The sequence below is a fragment of the Lepidochelys kempii genome, chromosome 3 (assembly GCF_965140285.1).
Source record: "Lepidochelys kempii isolate rLepKem1 chromosome 3, rLepKem1.hap1, whole genome shotgun sequence".
In the NCBI taxonomy this organism is placed as follows: domain Eukaryota; kingdom Metazoa; phylum Chordata; order Testudines; family Cheloniidae; genus Lepidochelys; species Lepidochelys kempii.
This window is the reverse complement of record NC_136382.1, coordinates 85690504-85717854: the sequence shown is the minus strand read 5'-3', so window position 1 is coordinate 85717854 and position 27351 is coordinate 85690504. Positions and strand designations below refer to the sequence as shown.

The following is a 27351-nucleotide window of genomic DNA, read 5'->3' as shown; positions in this document are numbered from 1 at the left end:
TTAAATTTGTTCCTCAGAATTTTACTTTCTGAGACAGACTTAATAAAAAACGTACATATTTTTCATTTGTTCCTTACCCTTCGTTTACACAATACTATTCTTTCCCATCTAGATTGGCTTTGCCCTTTCCCCAAGACAAAAGGGATTTTGTTGAATTTCAGTAGCAAGTGTTTTGCTCAGCTACCTTTGGTGGCAATAAGTGTAAGTTAATATCTCTGGTAAGCACTCCTTCATTTCAGCAAACACTGTTGGCTGCTTGCCAGCCATCTCTGAAATGACTGAGGCTGGATCATGCATCTTTGAATTTTGCATTTTAAAAATCAATGACAACACAACAGTTTTGTAAATGTTCTTCCCATCTTAACACTGTCTTAGTTTAGTACAAGTCTCCACCAAAACAATCTTCCTTCCACATGCCCCTGACAAAACATATTCTACTTTCGCTTTAAACATATGACAAAAATATTAAGGACAATTGCTGTTGACAACCACAAAAACAACAAGGAGTCCGGTGGCAGCTTAAAGACGAACAGATTTATTTGAGCATAAGCTTTCGTGGGTAAAAAACCACTTCTTCAGATGCATGGAGTCAAAATTACAGACGCAGGCATTATTATACTGACACTTGAAGAGAAGGGAGTTACCGCACAAGTGGAGAACCAGTGCTGACAGGGCCAATTCGATCAGGGTGGATGTAGTCCACTCCCAATAATTGAGGAGGAGGCGTCAATTCCAGGAGAGGCAAAACTGCTTTTGTAATGAGCCAGCCCCTCCCAGTGCCTACCTACTCAAGCCCAAATTAATGGTGTTAAATTTGCAAATGAATTTTAGTTCTGCAGTTTCTCTTTGAAGGCTGTTTCTGAAGTTTTTTTTGTTGAAGGATGGCTACTTTCAGATCTGTTACAGACTGTCCAGGGAGATGGAAGCGTTCTCCCACTGGCTTTTGTATGTTACCATTCCTGATGTCCCATAACCACAGTGATAGTCTAATGACAAAATAAGGGGGAGGGGGACAAACTTGTCAGCCGCTTCTCGGCGAGCTGAGAGCGAGGCTTGCCCCCCTCACAAGGGGGCACCGAACTATTCGGGCGCTGACTGAAGTTCGTCTTCGGCGCTACCCAGGGAGAAGCGCGCACCGAGCAGAGCAGACCCGCCGGGCACAGAGACGGGCTCGCTGAGCTCCCCTTCAGCCAGGTCACACCCCCATCCCGGGGGAGCGTCAGGCTGGGTGTGGTTGGTGTCCGCGCCGGCCGCAGCCCCTTTGCACAGCCCGCCCGTGCTGGCTGGCTGCCGCGGGGCTCCGGTCTGTCCCGGGGGAGCGCCGCTCGGCCGCCTGCCTTTCCCAGCGCCCGGGCTCTCGCCTGGGCCCCCCTCCCCCGCCCCGCCCCGCCGGCCGGGCGCCCAGCCCACGGGCTGTGCCGGCGGCGGCGGCAGCAGGCTCCCGCTCCCAGGGGCTCGCCCGCCCAGTCAGCGGGCCATGAGCCCGGGCGCGGCGGCTGCAGCGGGGCGATGGTGCCCAAGGAGAAGCCGCTGTGGAAGGGCTTCGCGTTCCGCCTCTGCCTGCTCTCGGCCGGGCTCTTCCTCTGCCTGCAGCTGGGGCTGAGGCGCTCCCGGGCCCCGGCGGAGAAGGCGGGAGCCGCTGCGGCCCGGGCTCTGCCCGCCCGGGGCACCGAGCAGCGCCTCGGGCCGGTGCCGGCCCGCAGCAGCCGCAAGGGCAGCGCGGAGGCGCACCTGGGGCCGGGGGCGGGGCGGCCGGAGGCGGCGAGCGCCAGCAGGAGGCGGGTGACCTACCTGAGAAGCAGCCGCAGAAGGAGCTCGGAGCCCGCCTGCTGCCCCCTGGAGTCCCTGGGCAGCAGCCGCAGGAAGGTAGGGCACTGGGAGGCCAGGGGAGGGACATGACACGGGCATCGCAATATCACAGCATGACACCCCCTCCCCATGCCGAAGGGCCATAAAATCTAGCTAGTCTAAGGCCGGCGCCTGCAAATGGCTCTGCCCGCACGGGTGGTCGGGACCCCGGGGCTTGGCTCCTACCTCTGATGTGGGGACACTCTCCGCCTCCCCATCTCGGTGCTGGTGCTGAGCCCAGGGGGCGCTCAGTGGGATGACCATATTTCCCAAAGGGAAAAGGGGACACCACATGGAGCTGGCCCCAGCCGCTTGTCCTGGGGTTTGGAGAGGAAGTTGAGGGAGGGATCACTCAGTGGTTTGCACATTGGTCTGCTAAACCCAGGGTTGTGAGTTCAATGCTTGAGGTGGCCATTTAGGGATCTGGGGCAAAAATTGGGGATTGGTCCTGCTTTGAGTAGATCCCTTCCAACCCTGATAGTCTATGATAAGTTTGGCTCCATATCTGACCTCTGTGGCTATGATGCTAAAAGAGCCATGCAGACCTTCCTGCCCAGGCTCTGAGTGGAGGGGGTTTCAGAGCCTGAGCCTGAATGCATCTACACAGCGACTTTTAATGCAGTAGTGAGCTCGAATCTTTACACCTGGGCTCCGAGACTAGCTTTGGGGTTTTGTTGGTTGTTTGCTATATAGACAGAGGTACCCTTTGAGGGAAGTGTAGAACTACCAGGATCTTTTCTTAATACTCCAGCAGGCCAGGGAAGAGGATGGAGAAATTGGGTAATTCCCTCTTCCCTTATGCCCATCACATCCAGGAATGAAGGAAGTAAAAGAAGCACATTTTGCCGCAACATGGTGACTTTGAGATTTTCTCATGTGGTGTGGTGATGGCATCATGTTACATCAGTTTGCAATGTTGCCAGCTCTTGCAATTTTATTACCAAGTGTTGTAATATTTGGTGTGTTGTCTTAAATCCCCAGCTCCTGATTAGGGGAGATCCATAGCTTTTTTTCAAAAAGAAAGTATATTTTTAACCGTAGTAGTTGCAGGTAAAAACTTTAAATCCTAAGTGTACTTTTAAAGGCTCAGAAGTTAGTAGACAAATACGAAGAGCTCCAATTTATAATTTTTAAGTCAGTCTAATTGTTTTTGGGAGGCTTGACTCATGACTTTTGAATACTTGGGGTTGGCACTGTATGTGTTGGTGTTGAGTTGTGATGACACTTCACACCACAAGCACTTTAGGATACAGTGCTGTTATTTTGTGTTGCTGTAAGTTCATTTGAAAGTGAAGTGACTGAAGTTCATGGTCCATGTCTGCATTAAAGAACTGAACTGTTTCCAGTTGAATTGGTGCAATAGAATTGGTTTAAGCATAAATACCTTTATATGTCCACTCAAGGAATATGGATGCATACGTTAAAATTTTGCAGTTTCCCTGTGTATCAACACTAGTGCTGTTCTAAACCATTACAATTGCACTGCTCTGAGCTAACAATTTCTGGCATGTCTCCCAGATGTAGTATATTCTGGAAGATTTTTAAAGGCTTCTGGTTCATTGTGGAATGGTAGTGTGAGGACTGTTTGAACTGTTGGTGCTGTTACATTCGTGGTACTGGTCCACACTGTCACTGAGCCACTGAAATGACATCATGATCATCTACCTAAAGTACAGTATGCTTCATTTATTGGGATGCTCTTCATCATGCTACTCCCTCTACTGAGACTACTCCCAGGAAATCAAGTTAACCTAATGAAAGAGAATGGTAAAGACTGAGGCTCTGTCAGGGAAAATAGTAACCAAAAAATCACATAGGGTTTGTCCATATACACACAATTTGTACTACTTATTTATGCTGGCAAAATTGGGATGGTACAATCCCCGTAGTGTGGATACAGATATTCCATTATAAGCATTTTTGGAGTGGTGTTGTAGCTGTGTTGGTCCTGTGCTGGCGACCTAAGAAAGAACTCTGTGAATCTCAAACGCTTGTCCCTTCCACCAAGTGAAGCTGATCCAATAAAAGATATTACCTCACTCACCTTGTTTCTCGCATACTGGCATAGTTTATTCCTATATGGGAAGGGGAATAAGCACGATTGGGATAAGGCATCTCTGTATTGGTATAATACACAAGCTATGTCTTCACTAGGAATGTGAAATCCTAGTGAGGACAAGGCAGTTTGTAGTCTTTACATGAGTTATAGGTTGAGTTAAAGACTGTAGGGGAGCTTAGTCTTTAACTTGATCTGCTAACACATCTTGAAATTACATTGTATTCACTAGGATTTTACATTGAGTTAGTTAACTTCAGATAGTTCAAATAAAGAACACATCTTTAGCCCCTAGTGAAGGCAAGGTCTAGGGATTTGTATAGGTATAACTATTTTGGTTAACTGAAATAATTATACATATTATAGTTACATGTACAAAATGTATATGTAAACTAGGCCTTAATGGGACACATGTAGCCATTGCCTATTGATTAAGCAGTACTTAGATGTTAAATAGCTCTGAAATGCTAGTCATTTTAACAAGAAAAAATAAAGTAGAAATGGAGTGAATCGTTTTTATTTTTCACCATGTTACATTTTATTTTATTTAAAGACTTTTCAGACCGTTTTAAGAGAAGAAACAGTCTCTTAATTAATACTTTATGGCTTCTACCTGCTCCTTTGGAGCAAGAAAGTAGCTAGACCAGCACTGGCAGCCAGGCTTATGAGCATCCATAGTGCTCTGGGGAGGTGAGGGGAGGGCAGGGCAGGGCAAAGGAACAGTGCAGAGGGACTGGGTCTCAATACAGATCTCCAAGGATCCACCAGGATGGATATATTTCACTGTGGATCTTGCAAGCCATCATGCCATGTGTCCTCTGCATGTCTACAACCCCCTTCTTATCCATGGCAAGGTTAAGACCTTTAACTGTATAGTGTACTGCACAGATATTTCTTTTGGAGGGGATTACAATATATGATCTACAAGCAGTGCAACAAAATATTACTGAATATAATTTTTCCATATATGTTGGGGGATAGCCTACTCTGCTGCCTATTAAACAAATTACACAGAATCATAGAAGATAAGGGTTGGAAGAGACCTCAGGAGGTCATCTAGTCCAACCCACTGCTTAAAGCAGGACCACCCCCAACTAAATCATCCCAGCCAGGGCTTTGTCAAGCTGGGCCTTAAAAACCTCTAAGGATGGAGATTCCACCACCTCCCTAGGTAACCCATTCCAGTGCTTCATCACCCTCCTAGTGAAATAGTTTTTCCTAATATCCAGCCTAGACCTCCCCCATTGCAACTTCAGGCCATTGCTTCTTGTTCTGTCAACTGCCACCACTGAGAACAGCCAAGCTCCATCCTCTTTGGAACCCCGCTTCAGGTAGTAAAAGGCTGCTATTAAATCCTCTCTCACTCTTCTCTTCTGTAGACTTAATAAGTCCAGTTCCCTCAGCCTCTCCTCATAAGCCATGTGCCCCAGCCCCCTCATCATTTTTGTTGCCCTAGGCAGAAACAATAGAGAATAAAACACTGCAGAATAATTTACATGATCAGTACTTTTAAGGGTCATGTTCACAAACAGTTGTCTTCATATTTTTGTGCTTGATAATAATGTAGTTTTGTTTGTGAACAAACTCACAGGGCATTTGTCTGGGATTTTACCTAGAAACAAATGAACAAAAATTCCAAAAGCAGATGAGAAAGTCTAAGATCCATTCATCCATCCATGACTCCTATCCTTTCAATTCCAGGAAATTGATTGTGTGATTGCACACTTTTTGTGATCAGTGGCACAACAGTAAGATTGGGAAGAATGACACTAAAGACAGTGTGAAAGTTTATACCCTAAATAAATTTGGAAGAAATAGATTTTCATCTGTAAATATTAGTTTCACTGTACATATGCAAACCAATGAAAAAATATTTCCATCTGTGATAATTGAAATGTACAGATAAGCTAAAGAAGAAAAATGCTGCTTGAGAACTTATTAGAGTTTGAATAAAGAATATTTACTTTGTGTATTTTGATAGTTTGTGTTTTAGCAGTTATAAAGCTTTAACTTTTTGAATCTTAATGTCTACTATCATTAACTAATTATTGTCTGACGCCCCCATAATATCCTGCAAATGTAGAAATGTAAATAGATAAAAATAAAAAAGCTTACCATCAAAATTATACAAAAAACTAAATTCTGCCAAGCCTAACCATAAAAGAGTACAAGTGTAAGTACATTCGTCAGCTCTGGTCTACACTAGGAGTTGAGGTTGAATTTAGCAGTGTTAAATTGATTTAACCCTGCACCCATCCACATGACAAAGCCCTATTTTCGACTTAAAGGACTCTTAAAATCGAGTTCCTTACTCCACCCCCGACAAGGGGATTAGCGCTGAAATCGGCCTTGCTGGTTCGAATTTGGGGTACTGTGGACGCAGTTAGATGGTATTGGCCCCAGGAGCTATCCCAGAGTGCTCCATTGTGACCGCTCTGGACAGCACTCTCAACTCAGATGCACTGGCCAGGTAGACAGGAAAAGGCCCGCGAACTTTTGAATTTCAATTTCCTGTTTGGTCAGCTTGGCAAGCTGCAGGTGAGTGCAGAGCTCATCAGCAGAGGTGACCATGCAGAGCTCATCACAGAGGTGACCATGATGGAGTCCCAGAATTGCAAAAGAACTCCAGCCTGGGCCAAATGGGAGGTACGGGATCTGATTGCTGTATGGGGAGAGGAATCTGTGCTATCAGAATTCTGTTCCAGTTTTCAAAATGCCAAAACATTTGTCAAAATCTCCCAGGGCATGAAGGACAGAGGCCATAACAGGGACCCGAAGCAGTGCCGCGTGAAACTTAAGGAGCTGAGGCAAGCCTACCAGAGAGGCAAATGGCCGTTCCGGGTCAGAGCACAAAACGTGCCGCTTCTATGATGAGCTGCATGCCATTTTAGGGGGTTCAGCCACCACTACCCCAGCCATGTTGTTTGACTCCTTCAATGGACATGGAGGCAACATGGAAGAGGTTTTGGGGATGAGGAAGAAGATAGCTCACAGCAAGCAAGCGGAGCAACCGGTTTTCCCAACAGCCAGGAACTGTTTCTCACCCTGGACTTGGAGCCAGTACCTCCCAAACCCACCCAAGGCTGCCTCCCGGACCCGCCAGGCGGAGAAGGGACCTCTGGTGAGTGTACCTTTTTAAATACTATACATGGTTTAAAAGCAAGCATGTTTAATAATTAATTTGCCCTGGCATTCGCGGCTCTCCTGGATGTACTCCCAAAGCCTTTGCAAAAGGTTTCTGGGGAGGGCAGCCTTATTCCATCCACCATGGTAGGACACTTTACCACTCCAGGCCAGAGGCACATAGTTGGGAATCATTGTAGAACAAAGCATTGCAGTGTATGTTTGCTGGCATTCAAACAACACCAGTTCTTTATCTCTCTGTGTTATCCTCAGGAGAGTGATATCATTCACGGTCACCTGGTTGAATTGGGTGCTTTTCTTAAGGGGACATTCAGTGGTGCGCGTTCCTGCTGGGCTGTTTGCCTGTGGCTGAACAGAAGTGTTCCCCGCTGTTAGTCACGGTGTGGGGTGAGGGGCTAGCCACGTGGTGGGGGGGAGGCAAAATGCAACCTTGAAATGAAAGCACATGTGCTATGTATGTAATGTTAACAGCAAGGTTTACTGTGAAAGAGTGTACCCATTGTTCTATAAAATCTGTCTTTTTAAATACCACTGTCCCTTTTTTTTCCCTTCCACTAGCTGCATGTGTTTCAAGGATCACAGGATCTTCTCCTTCCCAGAGGCTAGCGAAGATTAGAAGGTGAAAAAAATGCACTCGTGATGAAATGGTCTCTGAGCTCATGCTGTCCTCCCACACTGACAGAGCACAGATGAATGCATGGAGGCAGACAATGTCAGAGTGCAGGAAAGCACAAAATGACCGGGAGGAGAGGTGGCGGGCTGAAGAGAGGGCTGAAGCTGAAAGGTGGCGGCAGCGTGATGAGAGGAGGCAGGATTCAATGTTGAGGCTGCTGGAGGATCAAAATAATATGCTCCAGCATATGGTTGAGCTGCAGGAAAGGCAGCTGGAACACAGACCGCCGCTACAGCCCCTGTGTAACCAACCGCCCTCCTCCCCAAGTTCCATAGCCTCCTTACCCAGATGCCCAAGAACGCAGTGGGGGGGCCCCTGGCCACAGCCACTCCACCCCAGAGGATTGCTCAAGCAACAGAAGGTTGGCATTCAATAAGTTTTAAAGTTTTAAACTTTTAAAGTGCTGTGTGGCCTTGTCCTTCCGTCCTCCACCACCCCTCCCACTGCTTCTCTCCTCCACCACCCCTCCTGGGCTACTTTGGTAGTAATCCCCCTATTTGTGTGATGAATTAATAAAGAATGCATGAATGTGAAGCAACAATGACTTTATTGCCTCTGCAAGCGGTGATGGAAGGGAGGAGGGGAGAGTGGTTAGCTTATAGGGAAGTAGAGTGAACCAAGGGGCAGGGGGTTTCATCAAGGAGAAACAAACAGAACTTTCACAGTGTAGCCTGGCCAGTCATGAAACTGGTTTTCAAAGTTTCTCTGATGCGCACCGTGCCCTCCTGTGCTCTTCTAACTGCCCTGGTGTCTAGCTGTGCATAACCAGCAGCCAGGCGATTTGCCTCAACCTCCCACCCCACCATAAATGTCTCCCCCTTACTCTCACAGATATTGTGGAGCGCACAACAAGCAGTAATAACAGTGGGAATATTGGTTTCGCTGAGGTCTAAGCGAGTCAGTAAACTGCGCCAGCGCGCTTTTAAATGTCCAAATGCACATTCTACCACCATTCTGCACTTGCTCAGCCTGTAGTTGAACAGCTCCTGACTACTATCCAGGCTGCCTGTGTATGGCTTCATGAGCCATGGCATTAAGGGGTAGGCTGGGTCCCCAAGGATAACTATAGGCATTTCAACATCCCCAGTGGTTATTTTCTGGTCTTGGAATAAAGTCCCTTCCTGCAGCTTTTGAAACAGACCAGAGTTCCTGAAGATGCGAGCGTCATGTACCTTTCCTGGCCATCCCACGTTGATGTTGGTGAAACGTTCCTTGTGATCCACCAGTGCTTGCAGCACTATTGCTTGTGGTTTATGTACTTGCCGGCTTGGTGCTCCAGTGCCAAGATAGGGATATGGGTTTCGTCTATGGCCCCAACACAGTTAGGGAATCCCATTGCAGGAAAGCCATCCACTATGACCTGCACATTTCCCAGGGTCACTACCCTTGATATCAGAATATCTTTGATTGTTTTAGCTACTTGCATCACAGCAGCCCCCACAGTAGATTTGCCCACTCCAAATTGATTTCCGACTGACCAGTAGCTGTCTGGCGTTGCAAGCTTCCACAGGGCTATTGTTACTCACTTCTCAACTGTGAGGGCTGTCAGTGATGTGCCAGGCTAAGTTTAAAATGACGTTCCTCATTCTTTTCAATTGTATTACACAACTAAAAGTTTCTGTTTAAAAAAGATGTTCCCAGCCTTTGGATTTGTTTTTATAGACTTTATGTCCAGGGTGTCTAGAGCAGGAGTGGGCAAACACTTTGGCCCAAGGGCCATATCTGGGTTTGGAAATTGTGTTGCAGGCCATGAATGCTCACAAAATTGGGTGTTGGGGTGCGGGCTCCAGCTGGGGGTGCGGGCTCTGGGGTGTGGCTATATATGAGGGGTTGGGGGTGCAGGAGGGTTCTCCGGGCTGGGACCAATGGGTTTGGAGGGGGATCAGGGCTGGGGCAGGGGATTGGGGCATGGGAGGGGGTCAGGAGTCCAGGCTCCAGGCAGTGCTTACCTCAAGCAGCTCCTGGAAGCAGTGGCATGTCCCCCGTCTGGCTTCTACACAGAGGCACGGCCAGGTGGCTCTGCGTGCTGCCCCATCCACAGGCGCCGCCTCCACAGCTCCCATTGGCTTTAGTTCCCAGTCAATGGGAGCTGCAGGGGCAGTGCTTGGGGCAGGGGCAGCATGCGGAGCCCCCTGGCTGCCCCTACATGTAGGAGCTGGAGGGGGGGGACATGCCACGGCTTCTGGGAGCTGTGCAGAGCCACGGCATGCACAGAGTGGGGCAAGCCCCTGACCCCTCTACCTGGCGGGAGCTCAAGGGCCAGATTAAAATGTCTGAAGGCTGGATGCGGCCCCCAGGCCGTAGTTTGCCCACCCCTGGTTTAGAGTGTATGGGTAAGCATCATTTTTAGTATTCTGTAAATCTGCTAAACATAAGTTTTTGATGTTAAAATTTTTCATAGTTGATTTATGTGTATATTGTTTTTAAATTGCTTTCAGTTTTTTAAATCTCTGATATTAGTTGTACAAGTCACTTCTTTGTGTGCCTCAGTTTCCCCATCTCCAAACTGGGGATAATGATACAGTAACTCCTCACTTAAAGTCATCCCAGTTAATGTTGTTTTGTTGTTATCTTGCTGATCAGTTAGGGAACATGCTCATTTAAAGTTGTGAAATGTTCCCTTATAATGTCGTTTGGCAGCTGCCTGCTTTGTCCACTGCTTGCAGAAAGAGCAGCCCTTTGCAGCTAGCTGGTGGGGGCTTGGAACCAGGGTGGACCGGCAGCCGCCCTATCAACTCTCTGCTCCCCTAAGTTCCCTGTGGGACAGCCGCCCAACAGCCTATCAATTGCCGGCAGTTCAGCTGTCCCTCCCCCCACTGCCATGTGCTGCTCCTGCCCTCTGCCTTGGAGCTGCTCCTGGGAGTCTCCTGCTTGCTGTGCGGGGTGGGGAGCAAAGTGGGGGGCTAATATCACGATGTCCCCCTTCACCCTACTCCTGCCACCCACTTACCCTATCTCCAAAGAGCAGTGGGGGGACACGACTGGGCTCAGGATGGAGGGAGCTTGCAGGCAGCAGCTGCTGCCTCAACTTCCTGATCTTAAAAGGCAGTGTACTTAGAGTGGGGTCAGCGTACTTAAAGGGGAAATGCACATCTCTCTCTCTCTTACACACAGGGTGTATGTCTCTGTCTCTGTCTCTGTCATGCTGTCTCCCCTCCCTCCATTCATGCTGCCTTGTAGAGTATGAGGCTACATTAACAACAATGTTTAACCCTTGAGGGCTCAGCTGAGTTCTAGTTCATCATTTAGCAGTAAGGCATTCCCTGGGAAATATCCCACCCTCTTCCACCCTCTGACTTCACCACCACAACCAAGCTTCACAATCATCATTGCTGTGTACAGTATTAAATTGTTTGTTTAAAACTTATATTGTGTATACATATATATAATATAGTCTTTTGTCTGGTGAAAAAAATTTCCCTGGAACCTAACCCCCTCTATTTACATTAATTCGAATGGGGAAATTGGATTTGCTTAACATCATTTCGCTTAACGTTGCTTTTTTCAGGAACATAACTACAATGTTAAGCAAGGAGTTACTGTACTGACCTCCTTTGTAAAACACTTTGGATCTACTGCTGGAAAAGCACTATACAAGTGCTGGGTGGTATTATTATTATTTATTACATATTATTGGGCTGCTCCTGCTTCTGTTCAAGCCAGTGCTAACACTCTCATAGGAATCTTGGTCCTCTTGAAATCAGCCTAATCTCTCTGTTTAGCCATTTATACTACACTCAATACTGTAATAGCTGAACACTTTAGGATTGGGCCCTAACTTTTTATACTGATTTATTATTGTTTTCTCCCAGTTCCATACATTGTAATGTGAAAGCTGTTGAGATTTGAGAGTTGAAAAGGATGATCTTAAGAGTTTACAGTTATATAGGTTTTTGTTTTTGTTTTAAATTTGGAAGAATCCCCAAACATTTTATAAACTGAAACATAAGTCAGACACAGAGTTTATTCCAACTGCTTTATGGGTATCAGACATCAAAGTTCAGCAATTCACAGAATTGTTACACAACTATTTGGGGCTATGTCTTCACTAGAAATGCTGCTGCTGTGCTTCACTATAGCCATTTGCTACAGAGACCGGAAGGATTCTCCTTCTGTCAGGCTAGTGCTGGCAACCCCAGTGTTTAGGTCGGCTTAGCATGGTAGACCTAACTTCTTAGTGTAGACCTGGCCTAGGAGAGGAAGTATAGAATATACCTTAACCTTAAAAGTAGAGGCAAAGTCTAGGTAAAGTTAGAATATAATTGCCCAAATTGGAATTTGGCTAGGACACTGAGTTAAAATCCATACTGTTGTGAAAAGTGCAATGGTGTCTTTAACTACCACTGTGATGGGTTTGAGGCCCTTTGGGGTGACACCTGATGTACTGGGATGTCACTGAGTCAGCCTATTCTACCCGGCCTTGCTGGGTTAGGCTCACAAGCCTCTTCCAGCCAAGCACACAGAGAGACAGAGATCCGCTCTGGAAAGATTCAGCCTTAGGGGCTTGCTCCAACACTCTGATGCCCACTCCCTTTAAGAGGTACAAACCCAAAGGTTTTATGAAATTCTCCCCCTCCCTCAATGTGAAGAGAGGTGTGCACACTTCTTCCCCCCCCCCAGTTAGAAATTATATAAACTGGATTATATTATAAAAAAGAATTAAGTTTATTAACTACCAAAGGTGGATTTTAAGTGAATATAAGAGATAACAGACAGAACAAAGCAGATTATTGAGCAAATAAACAAAGTATGCCAGCTAAGCTCAATATACTTAAGAAACAGGTTACAAAATGTACTTTCTTACCCTAAATGTTATTTTAGGCAGGTTGCAAAGTTTCTTTGGTTTAGAGTTCCAGTTATATTTCTTTTCAGACTGGACTCTTAACTCATTCTGGACTCCCCACTTGCCCTCCCCTCGGGTGGCTTTAGCAGTCTTTCTTCTTGGGCAGACAAGCCATGGAGAGGAGTAGTCCCGTTTGCCTTCCTCCCCATCCTTAAATAAGATTAACATAGGGCGGGAATCCTTTGTTTCCCAAATGTGACACTCCCCCCACCCCTGTTCCCTTCCAGTGGAAAGTTAGAAGAAGTCTCAGGTAACGTTTAGTATCCGGTGACAAGACCACCTGACTGTAGTATCACAGCATCCATGAGTCAGTGGCAGTATGGAGTGTCCACAGGAAGGCCCAGCCTTTTCACAGTCCATTCTCCTCGCTGATGGGCCATCCGCCCTGTCTGGCTTTTCCATTGTTGTACTGAAGTGTTAGCAGTGGGTGTCACCCAAAGTAGCATAGTTGAAATACAGATACATAGTCAATATTCCTAACTTCAGATATAGAAATGATACAGCGTACAAATTGGATAATCACATTCAATAAATTATAACCTTTCCAATGATAACTTACAAGACCCATCTTGCATAAAGTACATCTCAGTTATGTCATATTCATAACATAATCATATTTTCATAAAGAATATGAAGTGAAACGTCACAACCACAAATGGTCATGACTTCAGTTTAACACGTCAGTGGGAAGAACATCACTGACACCATTTCCTTCAGCACTTGGGGGTCTGTTGTATTAATTACAAGGGTCAAAAGAGTTAATGTGAGACACTTTCACTGTCTAACATAAAAACAGTGATACAAAGAGGTCTATTGTGTTGCTGTTTTTTAACAGAGGCCTTAGTTTACTTGATTTTTTGGCAAACACTTGTAAGTGATTTTAAACTTAAAAGATTATTGATTAAACACAAGAAAGAAACTGAAACTGAGTGATTATGCAAAACAAACAATTAAAATTTTTAAGTCTCTCTCCTTTTGGAGGCAAAATATTAGTCTCTCATTTACAGAACAACCTTTCTTTGATTAAAAGTAAAGGATTAATTTTACTTTCAGTCCAGATGTGTAAAGGGTATTCATGTCTCCTGTTTCTAACAAATAGACACAAGGTGGAGGAAAGAGGATAGACAGGGCAGGAAAAATATGGCTTTTGTTGATATCTTTGGAACAGTGGATGGCTGGTTAGCCACAAATGGATTCTTTGGCTGGTTGGTCAACCGTTGCTTGGACACTGGTTCGCTTTCTGGTCAGAACATCATCTGGTTGGGTCTTTTACTCCTTGGACAGGGCAGGGTTGTGGCCATCTCATCTCACAGTGCTAATGCAGTGCATTTGATTTCAGGGTTTGATGAAAAGCTGAGAGAGAGAATATAGGAGGAAACAAATAGTGGGGCAGAAAGGAACACAACAGAGAAGGAGAGGCAAAACTGGATGTTATGTGTCTCTGTGGTACAGGCAATTAGTTTTCTGATGGGCTGAGGACAAAATGTCATGATGATTTTCAGAATTTACAATTGAAAAACAAAGCTCTTTGAACAAGAGCAAAGCCAACTGGCCTTCTTCCTGGAAGAAAGTCTTTCGGTTTGGTCTTCTCCTTTTATCTTGCTGTCAGGAAGGAATCTTCCCCTAGGTTAGATTGGCAGAGACCCTGGGGGTTTTTCGTCTTCTTCAGGAGCATGAGGCAATGATCACTTGCAGATTTAAACTAGTGTAATTAGTGGATTCTCTGTAACTTGAAGTCTTTAAACCATGGTTTGAGGACTTCATTAACTCAGGTCTTGTCTACACTGCCACTTACAGTGCTGCAACTTTCACCATTGTAAAGTGGCAGTGTAGATAGAGCAACAGCACTGGGAGCTATTCCCCTCGTGGAGGTGGTTTTATTACAGCGCTGGGAGAGCTTTCTCCCAGTGCTGGAGCCACGACTACACAACCGCGTTAAAGCGCTGCCGTGGGACCGCTTTAACGTCGGCTATGTAGACATATCCACAGCCAGAGGTTATGGGCCTGTTACAGGAGGGGGTGGGCGAGCTTCTGTGGCTTGCAGTGTGCAGGAGGTTAGACTAAATGATGGTGATGGTCCCTTCTGACCTTCAAGTCTATGAGACAAGATGAGATGAGCTGGGATGGAAATTGAGATGAGAGAGAGAGAGCTACATTAATTTATTTTTAAAGTCTCTTTTTAAGAAACCCCAAAAGGGGAAAAATAGGTGACATCGTTTTTCCCCTCATTATTTTGTCTACCAATTAGGCCTGATATTTGTCACACAAATTTTGGTTAATTAATTGTTTGGACTAATCCAGCTTCTTTGTATGGTTCTTTTGCACTTGTTTATAATATTGATTTGTTGAAAACAACTCAACTTATTTTCTTATGGTTAATTTTTAAGTACTCAAAGTACAGGTTATTGTAACATTTTATGAACTTTCACTTTTGAGCTTACAGTTAGGGTAAATTTTATAGGTTTAATAGTCACAACAGGTCTCCCATCCAAGTACTGATCTAACCCAAACTTGCTTAGTAAGTAAGATTTGCACAAGGATTACATAGCAAGCTAGTATGGTTTCAGGCCATTGGTATGTGGGAGGTAACTATGAGTGCCTTGGTTTTTGTTCAGATATTGTCAAACTAAAAGAGCAGGCTGAGGGAGATTATTGTGTTTGGAATAAAAGAAGGTACTTTTATTAATAGTTGTTTCAACAGCAAACAATCAAATCCCAAGACCACCAGACAAATCTGGTATCAAATTGATGCAGCTGTGTCAGTAAAAAATACAGAAGCACATGAATTCTTTTCAGAGTAATTATGCAAGAAAAATACTGACCTTTCTCTATATTTTAATGGCAAATAACATTTGTTTAATAGACCATAAAGAGTGAATGTAACATTGTTTCTGACAGTGATGTCATTTGTTAAATTACGAGGTAAATGATCTCCCAGTAACCTTGATTCTTACATGTTTTTTATTACTGAAAAAGATTCTTCCTTCATACATTTTTGGGAAGCATCTGGGGAATATTATCTTTCAGAAAGTCACTAAGGCTTTATGTGATTTAATTATATCTAACAATATAATATATAGATTTATTCCAAATACATACTCCAGATTTCTTTTCAACATGCACAGGTTGTGGAATAAACTGTCCTAGATAGCCATGATGATGAAAATATTTTTATAAGGGTTATAAGCCATCATGCTTAAAGGCATAAGCCAAACATTGAATGATAGATGGGTAAGTTTAGTTATTCCATAATCTTTCATTATGGGGATTGTTTCACCTTCCTATTGAAGTGTCTAGTTCTGGACACTGTCAGAGACAGGAGAGTGGGCTAAATGGACCACTAGTCTGATCCAAAATGCAGTTCTTATGTGTCTGTGTTAGGAGAGAAATACGTAATGACCCATTTCTCTTTTCAGCACATAACCCAAGAAGCTGTGCTGGGCAGATGTATGGGGGTGGGGAGAGAACAATGCTCCCTTTCTCCCATCTGCAGAATGGTTGCACAGCCAGTGGCTGAACTAGCTCTGTGTGCCCTCTAGGCATTCGCACTTTCGGAGGGGACCAGAGGATTCCTGCTGCAGTGGATTCTTTGCTCTCACCTCTTTTTTGCTGTTCCAAAAGCCCCTGCAGAGAAGGTCTCTATGCAAGGGCTCTATGGAGAGCAGGGCTCTACAGGTGCACAGCAGACCTGCACCACTTCTGCCACTCAGGGATCCTCTGTGGCCACAGAGGCAGGATTTTCCTCATATGAATAGTGACCTGTATTAGTTTTCAGTTGCCACTGACCTACTCTGTAACAAAAGTGACACACGAATGTGGTAAAAGACTGGTCTTTATTTTTTGGGCCCAGTCACACAGCCCATATTTACAAGTTATACTTCTGACACATGGCGCAAGTCAGCATCCACTGTCTCCAGCGACCGCACACCACCAGCAGGTTGCATTGGTAGCTTGCAGACAACTTCACTGAGATCAGAATCCCACCTCTCCTGAATTTTACAGTCCTACTCAAAAATTCCCTTTGTATAACTTGCTAGAGGGGAGTAGGAGGAAAGAGCAGATTTTGGCCATGTCGACACTACAGGCTTGTGCCAGCGTAGCTCTGTTGGTCAGAGGTATCATCCCTGACTGACAGAACTGTGCCAATAAAAGCCCTAAGCATAAAGGCAATTATACCTGCAAAACTGTGCTTTTGTCTGTATAGCTTATTTCACTCAGAGGGGCTGGAATAACCACCATCAGCAAAAGCCCAATTTTGCCAGTATAAGCTGTGTCCCTACTAGAAGTGCTTTGCTGGTGTAGCATACCAGTATAGCTGTACTGGCAAAGCACCTTACAAGGTTGTGTTTACACTGCCACTTTCAGCGCTAAAATTTTAGTCGTTCAAGGGTGTGGAAACACCCCTCCTCTCCCCCGAGCGACAAAAGTTTTAGTGCTGAAAAGTGCCAGTATAGACAGCGCTTTATCTCCGGGAGCCGCGCTCCCAGCGATAAAGCTACCATCCCTCGTTAGGGGGAGAGCTCTCCCCCAGCGATAAAGCGTGTTTACACTGCCCACGTTACAGCATTGCCACTGCCGCGCTGTAACGTGGGCAGTGTAGACGTATCCTTAGTGTGGACATAGCCTGCATGACGCCCCAGGGGCTTAAAGCTCTCTCGGAGAGTTTTTGGTTTCATCCTTTATCTCTGCAGTGCTCCGGAGTGCTTGCTCTTTCTTAGCATCTTGTCACATGCAGAGCAGGATTTAACTTTCCAGCTGCTAAGGCTTTCATTGAAGCTTGATCAGTTTTTCACCATTAACATTTACTCACCCAACCGTTTACTTGTCAGCATTTATGTATATATTTAAAATAACATGAAACCCATGGCAGTCGCTGGAGTCTGACAAATGTCATTGTCCAGAGGTTATCTTGAAATCTGGAGAGCCAGAATAAGTGACCTGTGCACAGGAGTGCTCTCCTGGGATCTGGTGGTGGTGGTGGACAGAATCTTCACAGGCATCTCCACAGAAGTTACTGCAGCTAAGGTTACTTAGCCTCAGCATGCGATACTTCCCCTGAATTCAGCAGGGTCTGGCTAATGGATCTGTGTAGTTACTAATCCACCAACTGTATCTTAGCTCCAAAATGCCCTTTTCTGCTACATGGAGCTGTGCCCTGTGGTATGTGGGGCATGTGGTCTCTTTGCATTCTAACCTCCCTGCACAGTGGAACCACACTGGCTCTGTTCCACGGACATTGTATGCTTACAGGTGGCGGAGGGGGCAGGATTTGTCCTGAAGAAATTATGAACATTTAACATAAAATGAATGCCGAGTTTGAGAAGTGAGAGATTTCCACAAAATGGGTATAGCTTTGTCAATGGCAGGCCAAGCTTCCCTACGCCACTTCACCTCAACCTTGCTTACAGATTGATCACCTTTATGAGTTGGGCTGGTCCAGGCCTCATGCTTATTCAGGGCACGCTCCAACTCCCACTGAAATCCAACATCCTCATTGGAAGTTGAATCAGCCCCCAAATCCTCTGTCTGTTGAGTCTGCCGCAAAAAGCTGAAGTTGTGATGTGGACATCGGACAACAACTCCTTTTCACAAACACTGTCCAACAACTATCACATTGTAATGACTAATAATGACTACCTGTCTGTAATGGCTTTGTTTGGATTCCAAATGTTGACATATGGGTGAGAGTCTCTATGTCCCATTACCTATTTTTCAGGCCACATACTATGCTCTCTTACTTATAACTTAGACTACATGCTACTTGGAATTCCATTCATACTGGATGGTCATTCAATTTTCCACACCAGTGATGGTGACAGTGAATCATATAATCAGCTAGCAGTAAAACACTTGAGTAGATATACATCATTTTGCATTCACTTATTATAAAAACATCATCTAGAATCCTCCCAATGAGTTAAAATCTGAAGTAAAACAGATAATGAAGTTTAGTTGAACAATTGAAAAAGAACAAGGTTTGATTTATAATTTTGAGACAGTGTTATAGATTGTTTTAGAATCTGTTAAATTGTTCACTCTATCATTATTTATGGTAGTTTCTTTATTTAGAATGTGATTGGATGACTTGCTGGCCTTTTTCTGAGTAAGAGAATTTATTAGAATAATATAAGCCCTGTGTACAAATGAGCTGAAGGCCCTGGGTAACAGATGAATGCAATCTGTAATTTTGAATCCACCCTTACGGCAGTAATTCAGTCATATACATACTGGAAACAGTTGAAATGTTTCCCGCTGCATTCACAGTAGCTTACAGCGTAATCAGTTGTAGGCTGCACTGTCACGCATTCTTAGACAATAAACCTACTATGGCATACGTTGTACCAACAAGAAACGTTTGGATCGTTCATCATACCTATGTGCTCCAGGATTATTGATTTCTCATATTGGGAAATCTCCCTTTAAGAGTGTCCCCAGGGGGAGCTGCAGCTGGGTGGAGGGCCTAGTTGCCATGGACTGTAGAAGAGAATAGGGAGCCTCAGTACAAGGTCTGTAGATGGATGACTCTGTTTTGATCCCCTTAACTGTTCATTACTTTTGATTTCTAGACTTATGCCATAAAAAAGGAGTGCCTACCCTGTGTTCTATGCATCCGATGAAGTGAGCTGTAGCTCACGAAAGCTTATGCTCAAATAAATTGGTTAGTCTCTAAGGTGCCACAAGTACTCCTTTTCTTTTTGCGAATACAGACTAACACGGCTGCTACTCTGAAACCTGTGTTCTATGTGCTTCTTGATACATTTTATAAAATGGACTATTCCTATAATCTCCCATGTCAAATAATGAACACATAACTGAGCAGCTGTTAACCTATATGCAAACTTACTGTGTTCCACCAGAGTCCCCGCAGTTCCTCATGGCCAGGGGAAATTGTCATTGCTGCCAGGGCCAGTTCTAGGGAGAGTGAGCAGGTCTTGCCTGGGTGCTGACAGCCAGGTGGTGCCAGACTACTGTGCCACTTGTCTTTTTTTTTTCTTCTTCTCTGCTCTGATTGATTAGTTGGCCATTTATGTTCCACTGATGATTGGTTGGCCACCTTTCCCCTTTCCTCCTTTGCATCGCAGCTGGGAAGTGGGGTGTATGGGCGGCAGCACCAAAAACACTTTCTGCTCTGGCTGGCAAAATGGCTAGTGCTACTCCTTCTTGCAGCATGCTTTGAAGGTTGATAGAATAGAACTGTTTTGGACTGGGGTGCAGTGAGTTCAAAATCTGAGTTCCAAATTGACAGTGCCTTGCCAGGTGAACCCTCTTTCTTATATGAGTTGTGCTGATCTGAACTGTAACAGTAGGGCATGGGGAGAGAGGTGATCTTCCAGATAACTAGGTCTTGGGCCATTTAGGACTTTTAGGTCAAATCCAACATCTTAAATTCTAGCTTGTACTTGAGATCCAAAAGCACTGGTGTCATGTATTCCTGGAAAGATTTGCCCCATAACAAATTATGTGCACCAGTTTCCATTTACTGATAGATTTAAGATGTAGCCTCATGAAGAGGAAATTGCTGTAGTTCTTCTGGAGATAACAAAGGCATGGATGGCCCTTAGACTACATGCTTACCTTTTATTTTCTTTGGTAACTATCTCTGACCTTTTGTGCCTACCACCTATAATCACTTAAAATCTATCTTTCTGTAGTTAATAACAGAAGACAGTGTTTTACCTAAGACAGTGTGTTTTGGTTGAAGAGCTTGGGAAATCTCACCTCAGTTTACAAAGTTTTACTCCTGAGGCATTCTGCACCAAAAAAAAAAAAAATTATGCGCCAAAAAAAAAAAATTACACACACAATATTTTAAAATTCTGCAAATTTTATTTGTCAAATAAATATGGAGGCTCCAGCATGGCACTGAGGAGCACAGGCCACTGGCTGCACAGAGGTGGGAGATCACTGTGCAGCTCCATCCCCGGGACACAGACTCAGCAATGAGGCTGCACCCAATCCTGACGTGCAAGGACTAGCCTGCCCCAGAAACACCCCAGGGCCCTGCCTCTCCATGTGGGCAGGTAGGCTCAACAAGGCAGGATGCAAGTGTGGAGGGGCTTAGTGTGGGGAGATCCAGGTGTGGTTTGAGAGGGTTCTGGGTGGGGCAATCTGGGTGTGGGTAGCTCAATGGGGGATTCAGATGTGGGGAGGATCTGGATGCACAGGGGCTTGTTGGGGGGTTCTCAGTGCAATGGTAATGGGACTCTGCAGGGGGTCCAGGTGAAGGTGGTTTGGGCTTAGCGGAGGGGGGGGGGTCTGGGTGTGGGAGGCTCAGTGCGGGATCCAGATGCTGGGAGAATGGGGCTCAGTGGGGTGGGAATCCAGGTTCAACTGGTTGGGAGTTGGTGGGGTGGGGATTCGAGTGCGGGTGGCTTGTCAGGGTGGTCCAGGTGCAGGGGGAGTGGGGCTCATCAGGGTGGGTTCTAAGTCCAGGGGGGTGAGGCTTGGCAGAAAGGTCTGGGTATGAGGGGGTCTGGATGCATGGGAGATGGGCAGATGGGACAGCAGCTCCTATACAGGGATCCGTCCTCCTGCAGCTAAGGAGCTGTGGGCACAGGAAGTGGGCGAGGGGTGGGGGATAATTTGCAGTTTCCTGCAGCTGGGGGAGAAATCTGAGAGTGGGTCTGACCCGGGCCCGGATGCCATGCAGGGGAAGAGGAAGTCCCATCCTCACTAGCCCAGCTGGGACTAGCAGCTGAGCTTGGTGCAGGGTATGAGCCACCAGCCAGGTCTTCCCCCAGTCCCACCTCCTGCCCCACAGTGATAGACTTTTCTGCCGGCTCCCTGGGCACCTGAAACATACTGCTGGGGAGGTTTGCATGACCACTGTTGTGACTCCCTTTGCTTCCCCATCAGAGAGTCATTTTCTGCAGGGAAGCAAAGAAATCTGCAGAGGACATCAATTCTGCGCATGCACAGTGGCGCAGAATTCCCCCAGGAGTAACAAAGGCTAGCGTGTCTCCTCTCCACATTGAGGGAGAGCAGGACTGGGTAATGAACTTACCACTGGGCAGGCTTTTGACCAGGGCAAGAGGGTAAAGTTCTGGGGCACAAGGCTGGGTAGCTGGGGCGGGGGGGAACTGGCTGGAGCCTCTCTATTGTTGGTTCATCAGTGGCTGGCAAAGCACTCAGTTGGGTGTGTCCCTGCCTTTGGATGTCTGTGTAAGTGCAGTACCTGCCAGAGATTTGTATCTTGCCAGCAGCATCACAGGGTGAAAGGGATACCCCAGGTTTGTGGAACAGAGGGCTCAGCAGTCCCACAGTCCAGGTTGCACTCCAGGAACCCCATCACACTCTGAAAGGAGTCACTGATGTAATTTTAGGCTCCTTTCTACAGTTATTTCTACAGTAGCAGATGCTCTGTGCTTTGTTGTCAGTTTTGGAAAGATTATCAGTTATTTTTATGACAAAGAGGTCAACAAGGGGAAAATCATGATGCCTGTTGCTCCAGAAAAAAAGAAAGTGGGTAGAAATGGGATGAAAAACAAAGATTGACTAAATAGAAAGGGATAAAAATGTTAGGGAAATACATGTTATTTAGAAAAGTCTTTGGTATTAGAACCAATGGAGACTGAAACTATTAAAGATATGCAGCAGTGCCATAACCTTCCCTTTCCTAATAACCTGGCAAAGTTGATAAGTTAACTAGTTGATAACTTAACTAAGTTAAGTACAATACAGCATAGGAAGTAACGGGTAATGAATGAATAAACTGATAGTGAACACAGTAAAATTTGCAAAAAGAAAAGGAGTACTTGTGGCACCTTAGAGACTAACCAATTTATTTGAGCATGAGCTTTCGTGAGCTACAGCTCACTTCATTGGATGCATACCGTGGAAACTGCAGAAGACATTATATACACACAGAGACCATGAAACAATACCTCTTCCCACCCCACTGTCCTGCTGGTAATAGCTTATCTAAAGTGATCATCAAGTTGGGCCATTTCCAGCAAAAATCCAGGTTTCCCCCCCCCCCCCCCCCGCCAAACTCACTCTCCTGCTGGTAAAATTTGTTAATCTAAGTGATAGTGTGTTGTAACTTTTTACCTTTCCCTCATCATTTCCTTGTGTCTCTTACATTTTCAAAGCAAGTAAACTTTGTTTCATCTTTAATAGCAATGTCATCCTCCTCCTTTTTCCGACATCTTTGTGGAAAATTAAACAAGAAACAATTAGGTTTTGATTGGATGCTGCCAGAGTTTATGCTCTTCATTTTAATTAGATGTTATGATTAATGACCTGATTGTGCAGTTTTTATTCATTCTGAAATCCATGGGAATTTTGGGTGCTATGTCTTGTATAATTAACAATAAAACACTGGTAATTACCTTTAGTCAAAGAGGATGTTACTAACATGCAGTTGTGTTGTTTATATCTATACCAAATTGCATGCTTTGGAGCAAGCTTGAGTTCATTCTTTACTAATTTGTAAACAGTCTCATACTTGAAAACCCCCCAAAAACTAATAACTTTTAACCTGCCTGTAACTATTTTTCAGCACACTGAAGAAACTTTTTGAAAAAAACATAGTTTTTCTAAAAGATATGTTCTAGTTCAAACAGGAATTTATTTGGGGAAGTCCTGTGGCCTCTGTTACACAGAAGGTCAGAGAAGTTGATCACAATGGTCCCCCCGGCCTTATAGTCTCTGAAGAGTTTATCATTGCCTGGCACGGCTAATTTCTTTATTTTGAAAGACTGAGCTTTCTGCTCTTGCCCAAGGAATGGTATTCCATTCTTTTAGTAAAAAACAAAAGAGGAAAGTATGTTTGTTTTGAGATAGAGATGGCACAGGTTTCATCCTGCCAAGTTAGGTTCCCCATTGATTTCTTTATTAGCTAACTTTTACCTATTCAAAATAGCAGTGAGCTTAAGAAAAGTTGAGACTCAGCGTGGAATGTGCTGATCAAGTGAACAGAGTATGGTTCTGAGAGACAGCAGGGCCTCATGGGTTCAAATTGTGATGCATTGTGAGCCTCCCTTTATCTGATTTTTCTAGGTTTTTACACTGTGCTCATCACTATGACCTCTGAGTGTCTGAGTAAATCACTCAATCTCTGTTTCCCCATCTGTAATGTAGATAATGTTTACTTACCTATCTCACAAAGGTATTGTGAGGCTTATGTAGCAGACCCTTAATGTAGCAGTGCCAGTGTCAATGTTGTCCACTCTTCTGGTTTTTATCATGAGTCTTACTATGTCGGGTGTTTTTATTGAAGCCAAAGATCCTGTATTTATTTCATTTTTTAAAAGTAAGTTCATAGACCTCATGGCTGTGGAGAAAAGCTTGAACATATGACTAAAATACACTCTAAAGGTTCAAAAACAGAAGGCAAATTAAAAGCAACCAAAATGGATTTTTTTTAAAAAAAATCTCATGCTTTGGGAGGGGTGAGAGAGGATGTGACTCAAGATTTTTTTTTTTTTTTAATGCTTGGGCTTGGCAACGCTGCCGTGCCGTTACATTTTTTTTGTCGAGGAGGAGGGCAAGGCTGCAGGGAGCCTGCACAGAGGGCCAGCATTTTCTGTATGCCACAGGACACTACTTCATGGGGGTTCCTTCTATACTGACTGCAAGAAATTTAGGGGTGGGCTCATGGATCCACAACTATATGTATCTACTAACCATTCCACCACTGCGAAGGGGCATATGAGTAGCAGCGGCATGGGCTAACACAATTGTGTGAGCTAAAGGGGAGGGTTCGGTCCTGGCTCTTGCGGGCTTCCATTGCATACCACCCAGTTAGTCAGGGTTTGCTGAGGAGAGGATTTGCTCCATAACATTTGTACATTGCTTTGAAGACCTAAAGCTCAATATAGGTGTTAAATACTGTTGTTCAAATACAAATAGTATTTTAAGATTTGTTTTCAAGTATCCTTAACGTGCTGTACACTGTAAGCCTGATCCAAAGCCCGTAGAAGTCAGTGGACAGACTTCCACTGATTTCAGTGGGCTTTCGATCAGACATTATATTTGTTATTCATTAGTAGAGTGTCTGGTTTTTATGCAAAATCTAACTATTTGTTGATTAACAGTATTTGGTGTGCAGTATGGTTTGAATAGCACAATGAAGTCCCTCTAAGGAAATCTCCAATGTTTTTCTATCAAATGTTGGTTAGACAGATTAATATAATATCACATATATATTCCCAACCAAATAACTTCATTTAAAAAATAAACAAATCAACAATTAAGGATGTAGATTGGTCTTGTTTCTGCACAGATACAGGCCAGATTTGGTAAACAGTAGCTAGCCATCAGTGTAGCTGCTTTGGTGCTGACCCCTATATGTAGACAAAGACATGCAGAGGTTTGGAATAACTAACCTAATGTAGTTTTACTCCTGCCTTAAGCACTTTTTGAAAATCTTGGTCATTGTTTATTTTTCCCTTCCATTCCTGTTTAAAGTCCACTGAAACATTAATTATAGTTTGTTTTTAAAACTTAAGCTTCTGAAATACCTGCTCCTCAATCTTTTACAATAGCAAAGAAAACCTAAAACACCTTTCCTGTACCTTTTATGCCCTTTTAGAGTACAAACAATCTCTCTCATTAACTATATATGTTTTCATGAGTTTGGTAACTCTGCCTCTGGAAACCCGAACAATCTTCCAGCAGGGTGGATTTAAATCACCAGGTGCAAAACCTCAATTTAAATTGTCGATTTTAATCAATCCACCCTGATTGTTGGGATTTCTTGAGGCAGAGTTACAAATCTCATGAAAACATATCTATTTAATGGGGGAGATTGTTTTTATTCTGCTAACAGATAACTTCAGTTATTTTCTAAAGAAAGGTGCATTCTCATTGGTTGGTATAACCATTGTTTCTATGGTGTCTAGAGTAATCAATATTCATAATTTGAGAACTGAGCCTATCAGAGATCAGGTAGGGTGAAATCTATAAAATAGAAAGAGACCATGTATGTGGGCTCAGTGGATGACCCTGATGAGATACATGATGGTGTCTCTTGGAGTAAGATGCCAAGTCACTATGTGCTCAGTAGCACAGCTATCTACAGGATGAAACCCTTAATACAAGACCTTTTGTTCCATATTTACAAAGCTTGACCTCAAAAGTTAGATGTTTTCCCCTGATTCTTTCTTTATATAAACAAGCTGCCTTTAATTCAAAGTTTTTGATAGAGGCTCATGGGTTCAGCATATTTATTTTTTATTTAAATATTTTAAGAGATCATAACAAGTTTAGGCTTTAATATATTTTGTATTAAATTCAGATTTCATTTTAAACAGGTTTATTTTTAAAACCGAAAGCTTATTATAATTTAAATAATACAACTAAAACTTATTTACTTGATTTAAAAAAAAACCCAAACCACTGTCTTCCAGAGACAGCTGGATGTACTTAGAAAGGTCTTCAATTTCAGAAGTCTGCAGAAGTTTCCATATTGCCACATTTTAGCTTTTCTAGCATCCCAGTTGATTCTCGGGGTTCTTAATTGTGGTGATTTTATTTTCAAACTCTTCATACTCAGTGAAATACATTTGTGGCACTGTGTAAATAATAATAAATTAGTTGCAGTGCTCTCCAAAGTCATCAAAGACTACAAAATAAAATAAAAAATCTGGCAACTGTGCATGGAATACATGCTTTGTGATCTGGAGGCATAAACGCAAACCCTGGATTTTTATTCGTTAACAGCTGTCTTCTTCATTTTGGGAAGGCTTTCTTGGAGGCTCTCAAAACTCTTTTAAGTTTGTCACTGAAATATAGACTATTTGATTTTAAGCATCTCTGACTTCCAGCATGCTCTTTAGGTTAAGTGCTTGACTGGTGAAAAAAACTGAAAAATTTAGAGAGACCGTACTTGAATTTCAACCTATGTGTGATACACCAGCTTAGTGTGTTTGATCATGTCTCCTTCTAGTGACTGGTTTCCGTGATTATGGATGAAATTCTGGTGCCATTAAGTCAGTGGAATTTACTTTGTGTCAACACACTACTTTATTTCTCATATGATAGAGGCTTTGGATGTTGAAAGTCCCAGATTTGATGACTGCAGTAGCCTGTATGCGTGATGCATTTCATTACATGTTGTCTTCTGGACACTCAGCTGAGGTAGTCAGAAATGAAGGAGGGGCAGAAAATAAGCACAGCCATTAACAAAAAGAGAATGGAAGTGGAACTCTCATTGTTTGTAATCTTTCAGCAATTACTGTGTATGTATAGACCCACCATTTTGCTGTGTATATTGACCAAGATACAATCTCTTTCAATTTCAGTTGCTATGTGTTAGCCTGGAGCTCTTCTAATTAGAATTAAACCACAAATTATATTTTTCAGTTTGATGTATGCCTCCATTTTCAGAAAGTGTTACTTTTTTTTTTTAAACAAAATCAGTTCACTTAGAGTGCCAGACTGTCTGGGGGAGCAAGTGCCTCTTAAGGGCTATTAAGCAAGTCCCTCTTGCTCTGGGTGTTGCTCAGAGCTGTATTAATTGGCTCTGGAAGCAGTCACATCCTGCCCTCTCCAGGCAGAAGGAGGTTTGAGGCAATGCAGAACTTTGGAGGAGGTGGCTGTCTGGAGAACAAGGAGTATTAATAGGAGGGAGTTTGATGAAGTTTGCTCTCAAACAAATCAAGACACACAGATATGTAAACTACTTTGGTTATTAAATTTTTCTCTTACACAACACATGTCAAAATTTTTTATTTAAATATACAACAAATTATTAATGCCAGGGGAACTTTAATCCCTGCACCTCTTCTGTATGCAATCTTGAATATGGCAAATAGACATATTACACAAGAGAACTTGGTTGTG

At 44.0% G+C, this 27351-nt stretch overlaps 1 protein-coding gene across 1 annotated transcript in view; it reads left to right on the top strand.

The window, feature by feature from the left end:
* The first annotated feature begins 1115 nt into the window (after positions 1–1115).
* Positions 1116–27351, top strand: part of METTL24 (methyltransferase like 24) — an 87888-nt gene continuing 61652 nt past the window's right edge. Inside the window, exon 1 of the mRNA XM_073337033.2 lies at positions 1116–1866. Within this exon, the coding sequence (XP_073193134.1) occupies positions 1510–1866 (357 nt within the window). The 5' untranslated portion in view covers positions 1116–1509. The remainder of the gene's footprint in view (positions 1867–27351) is intronic.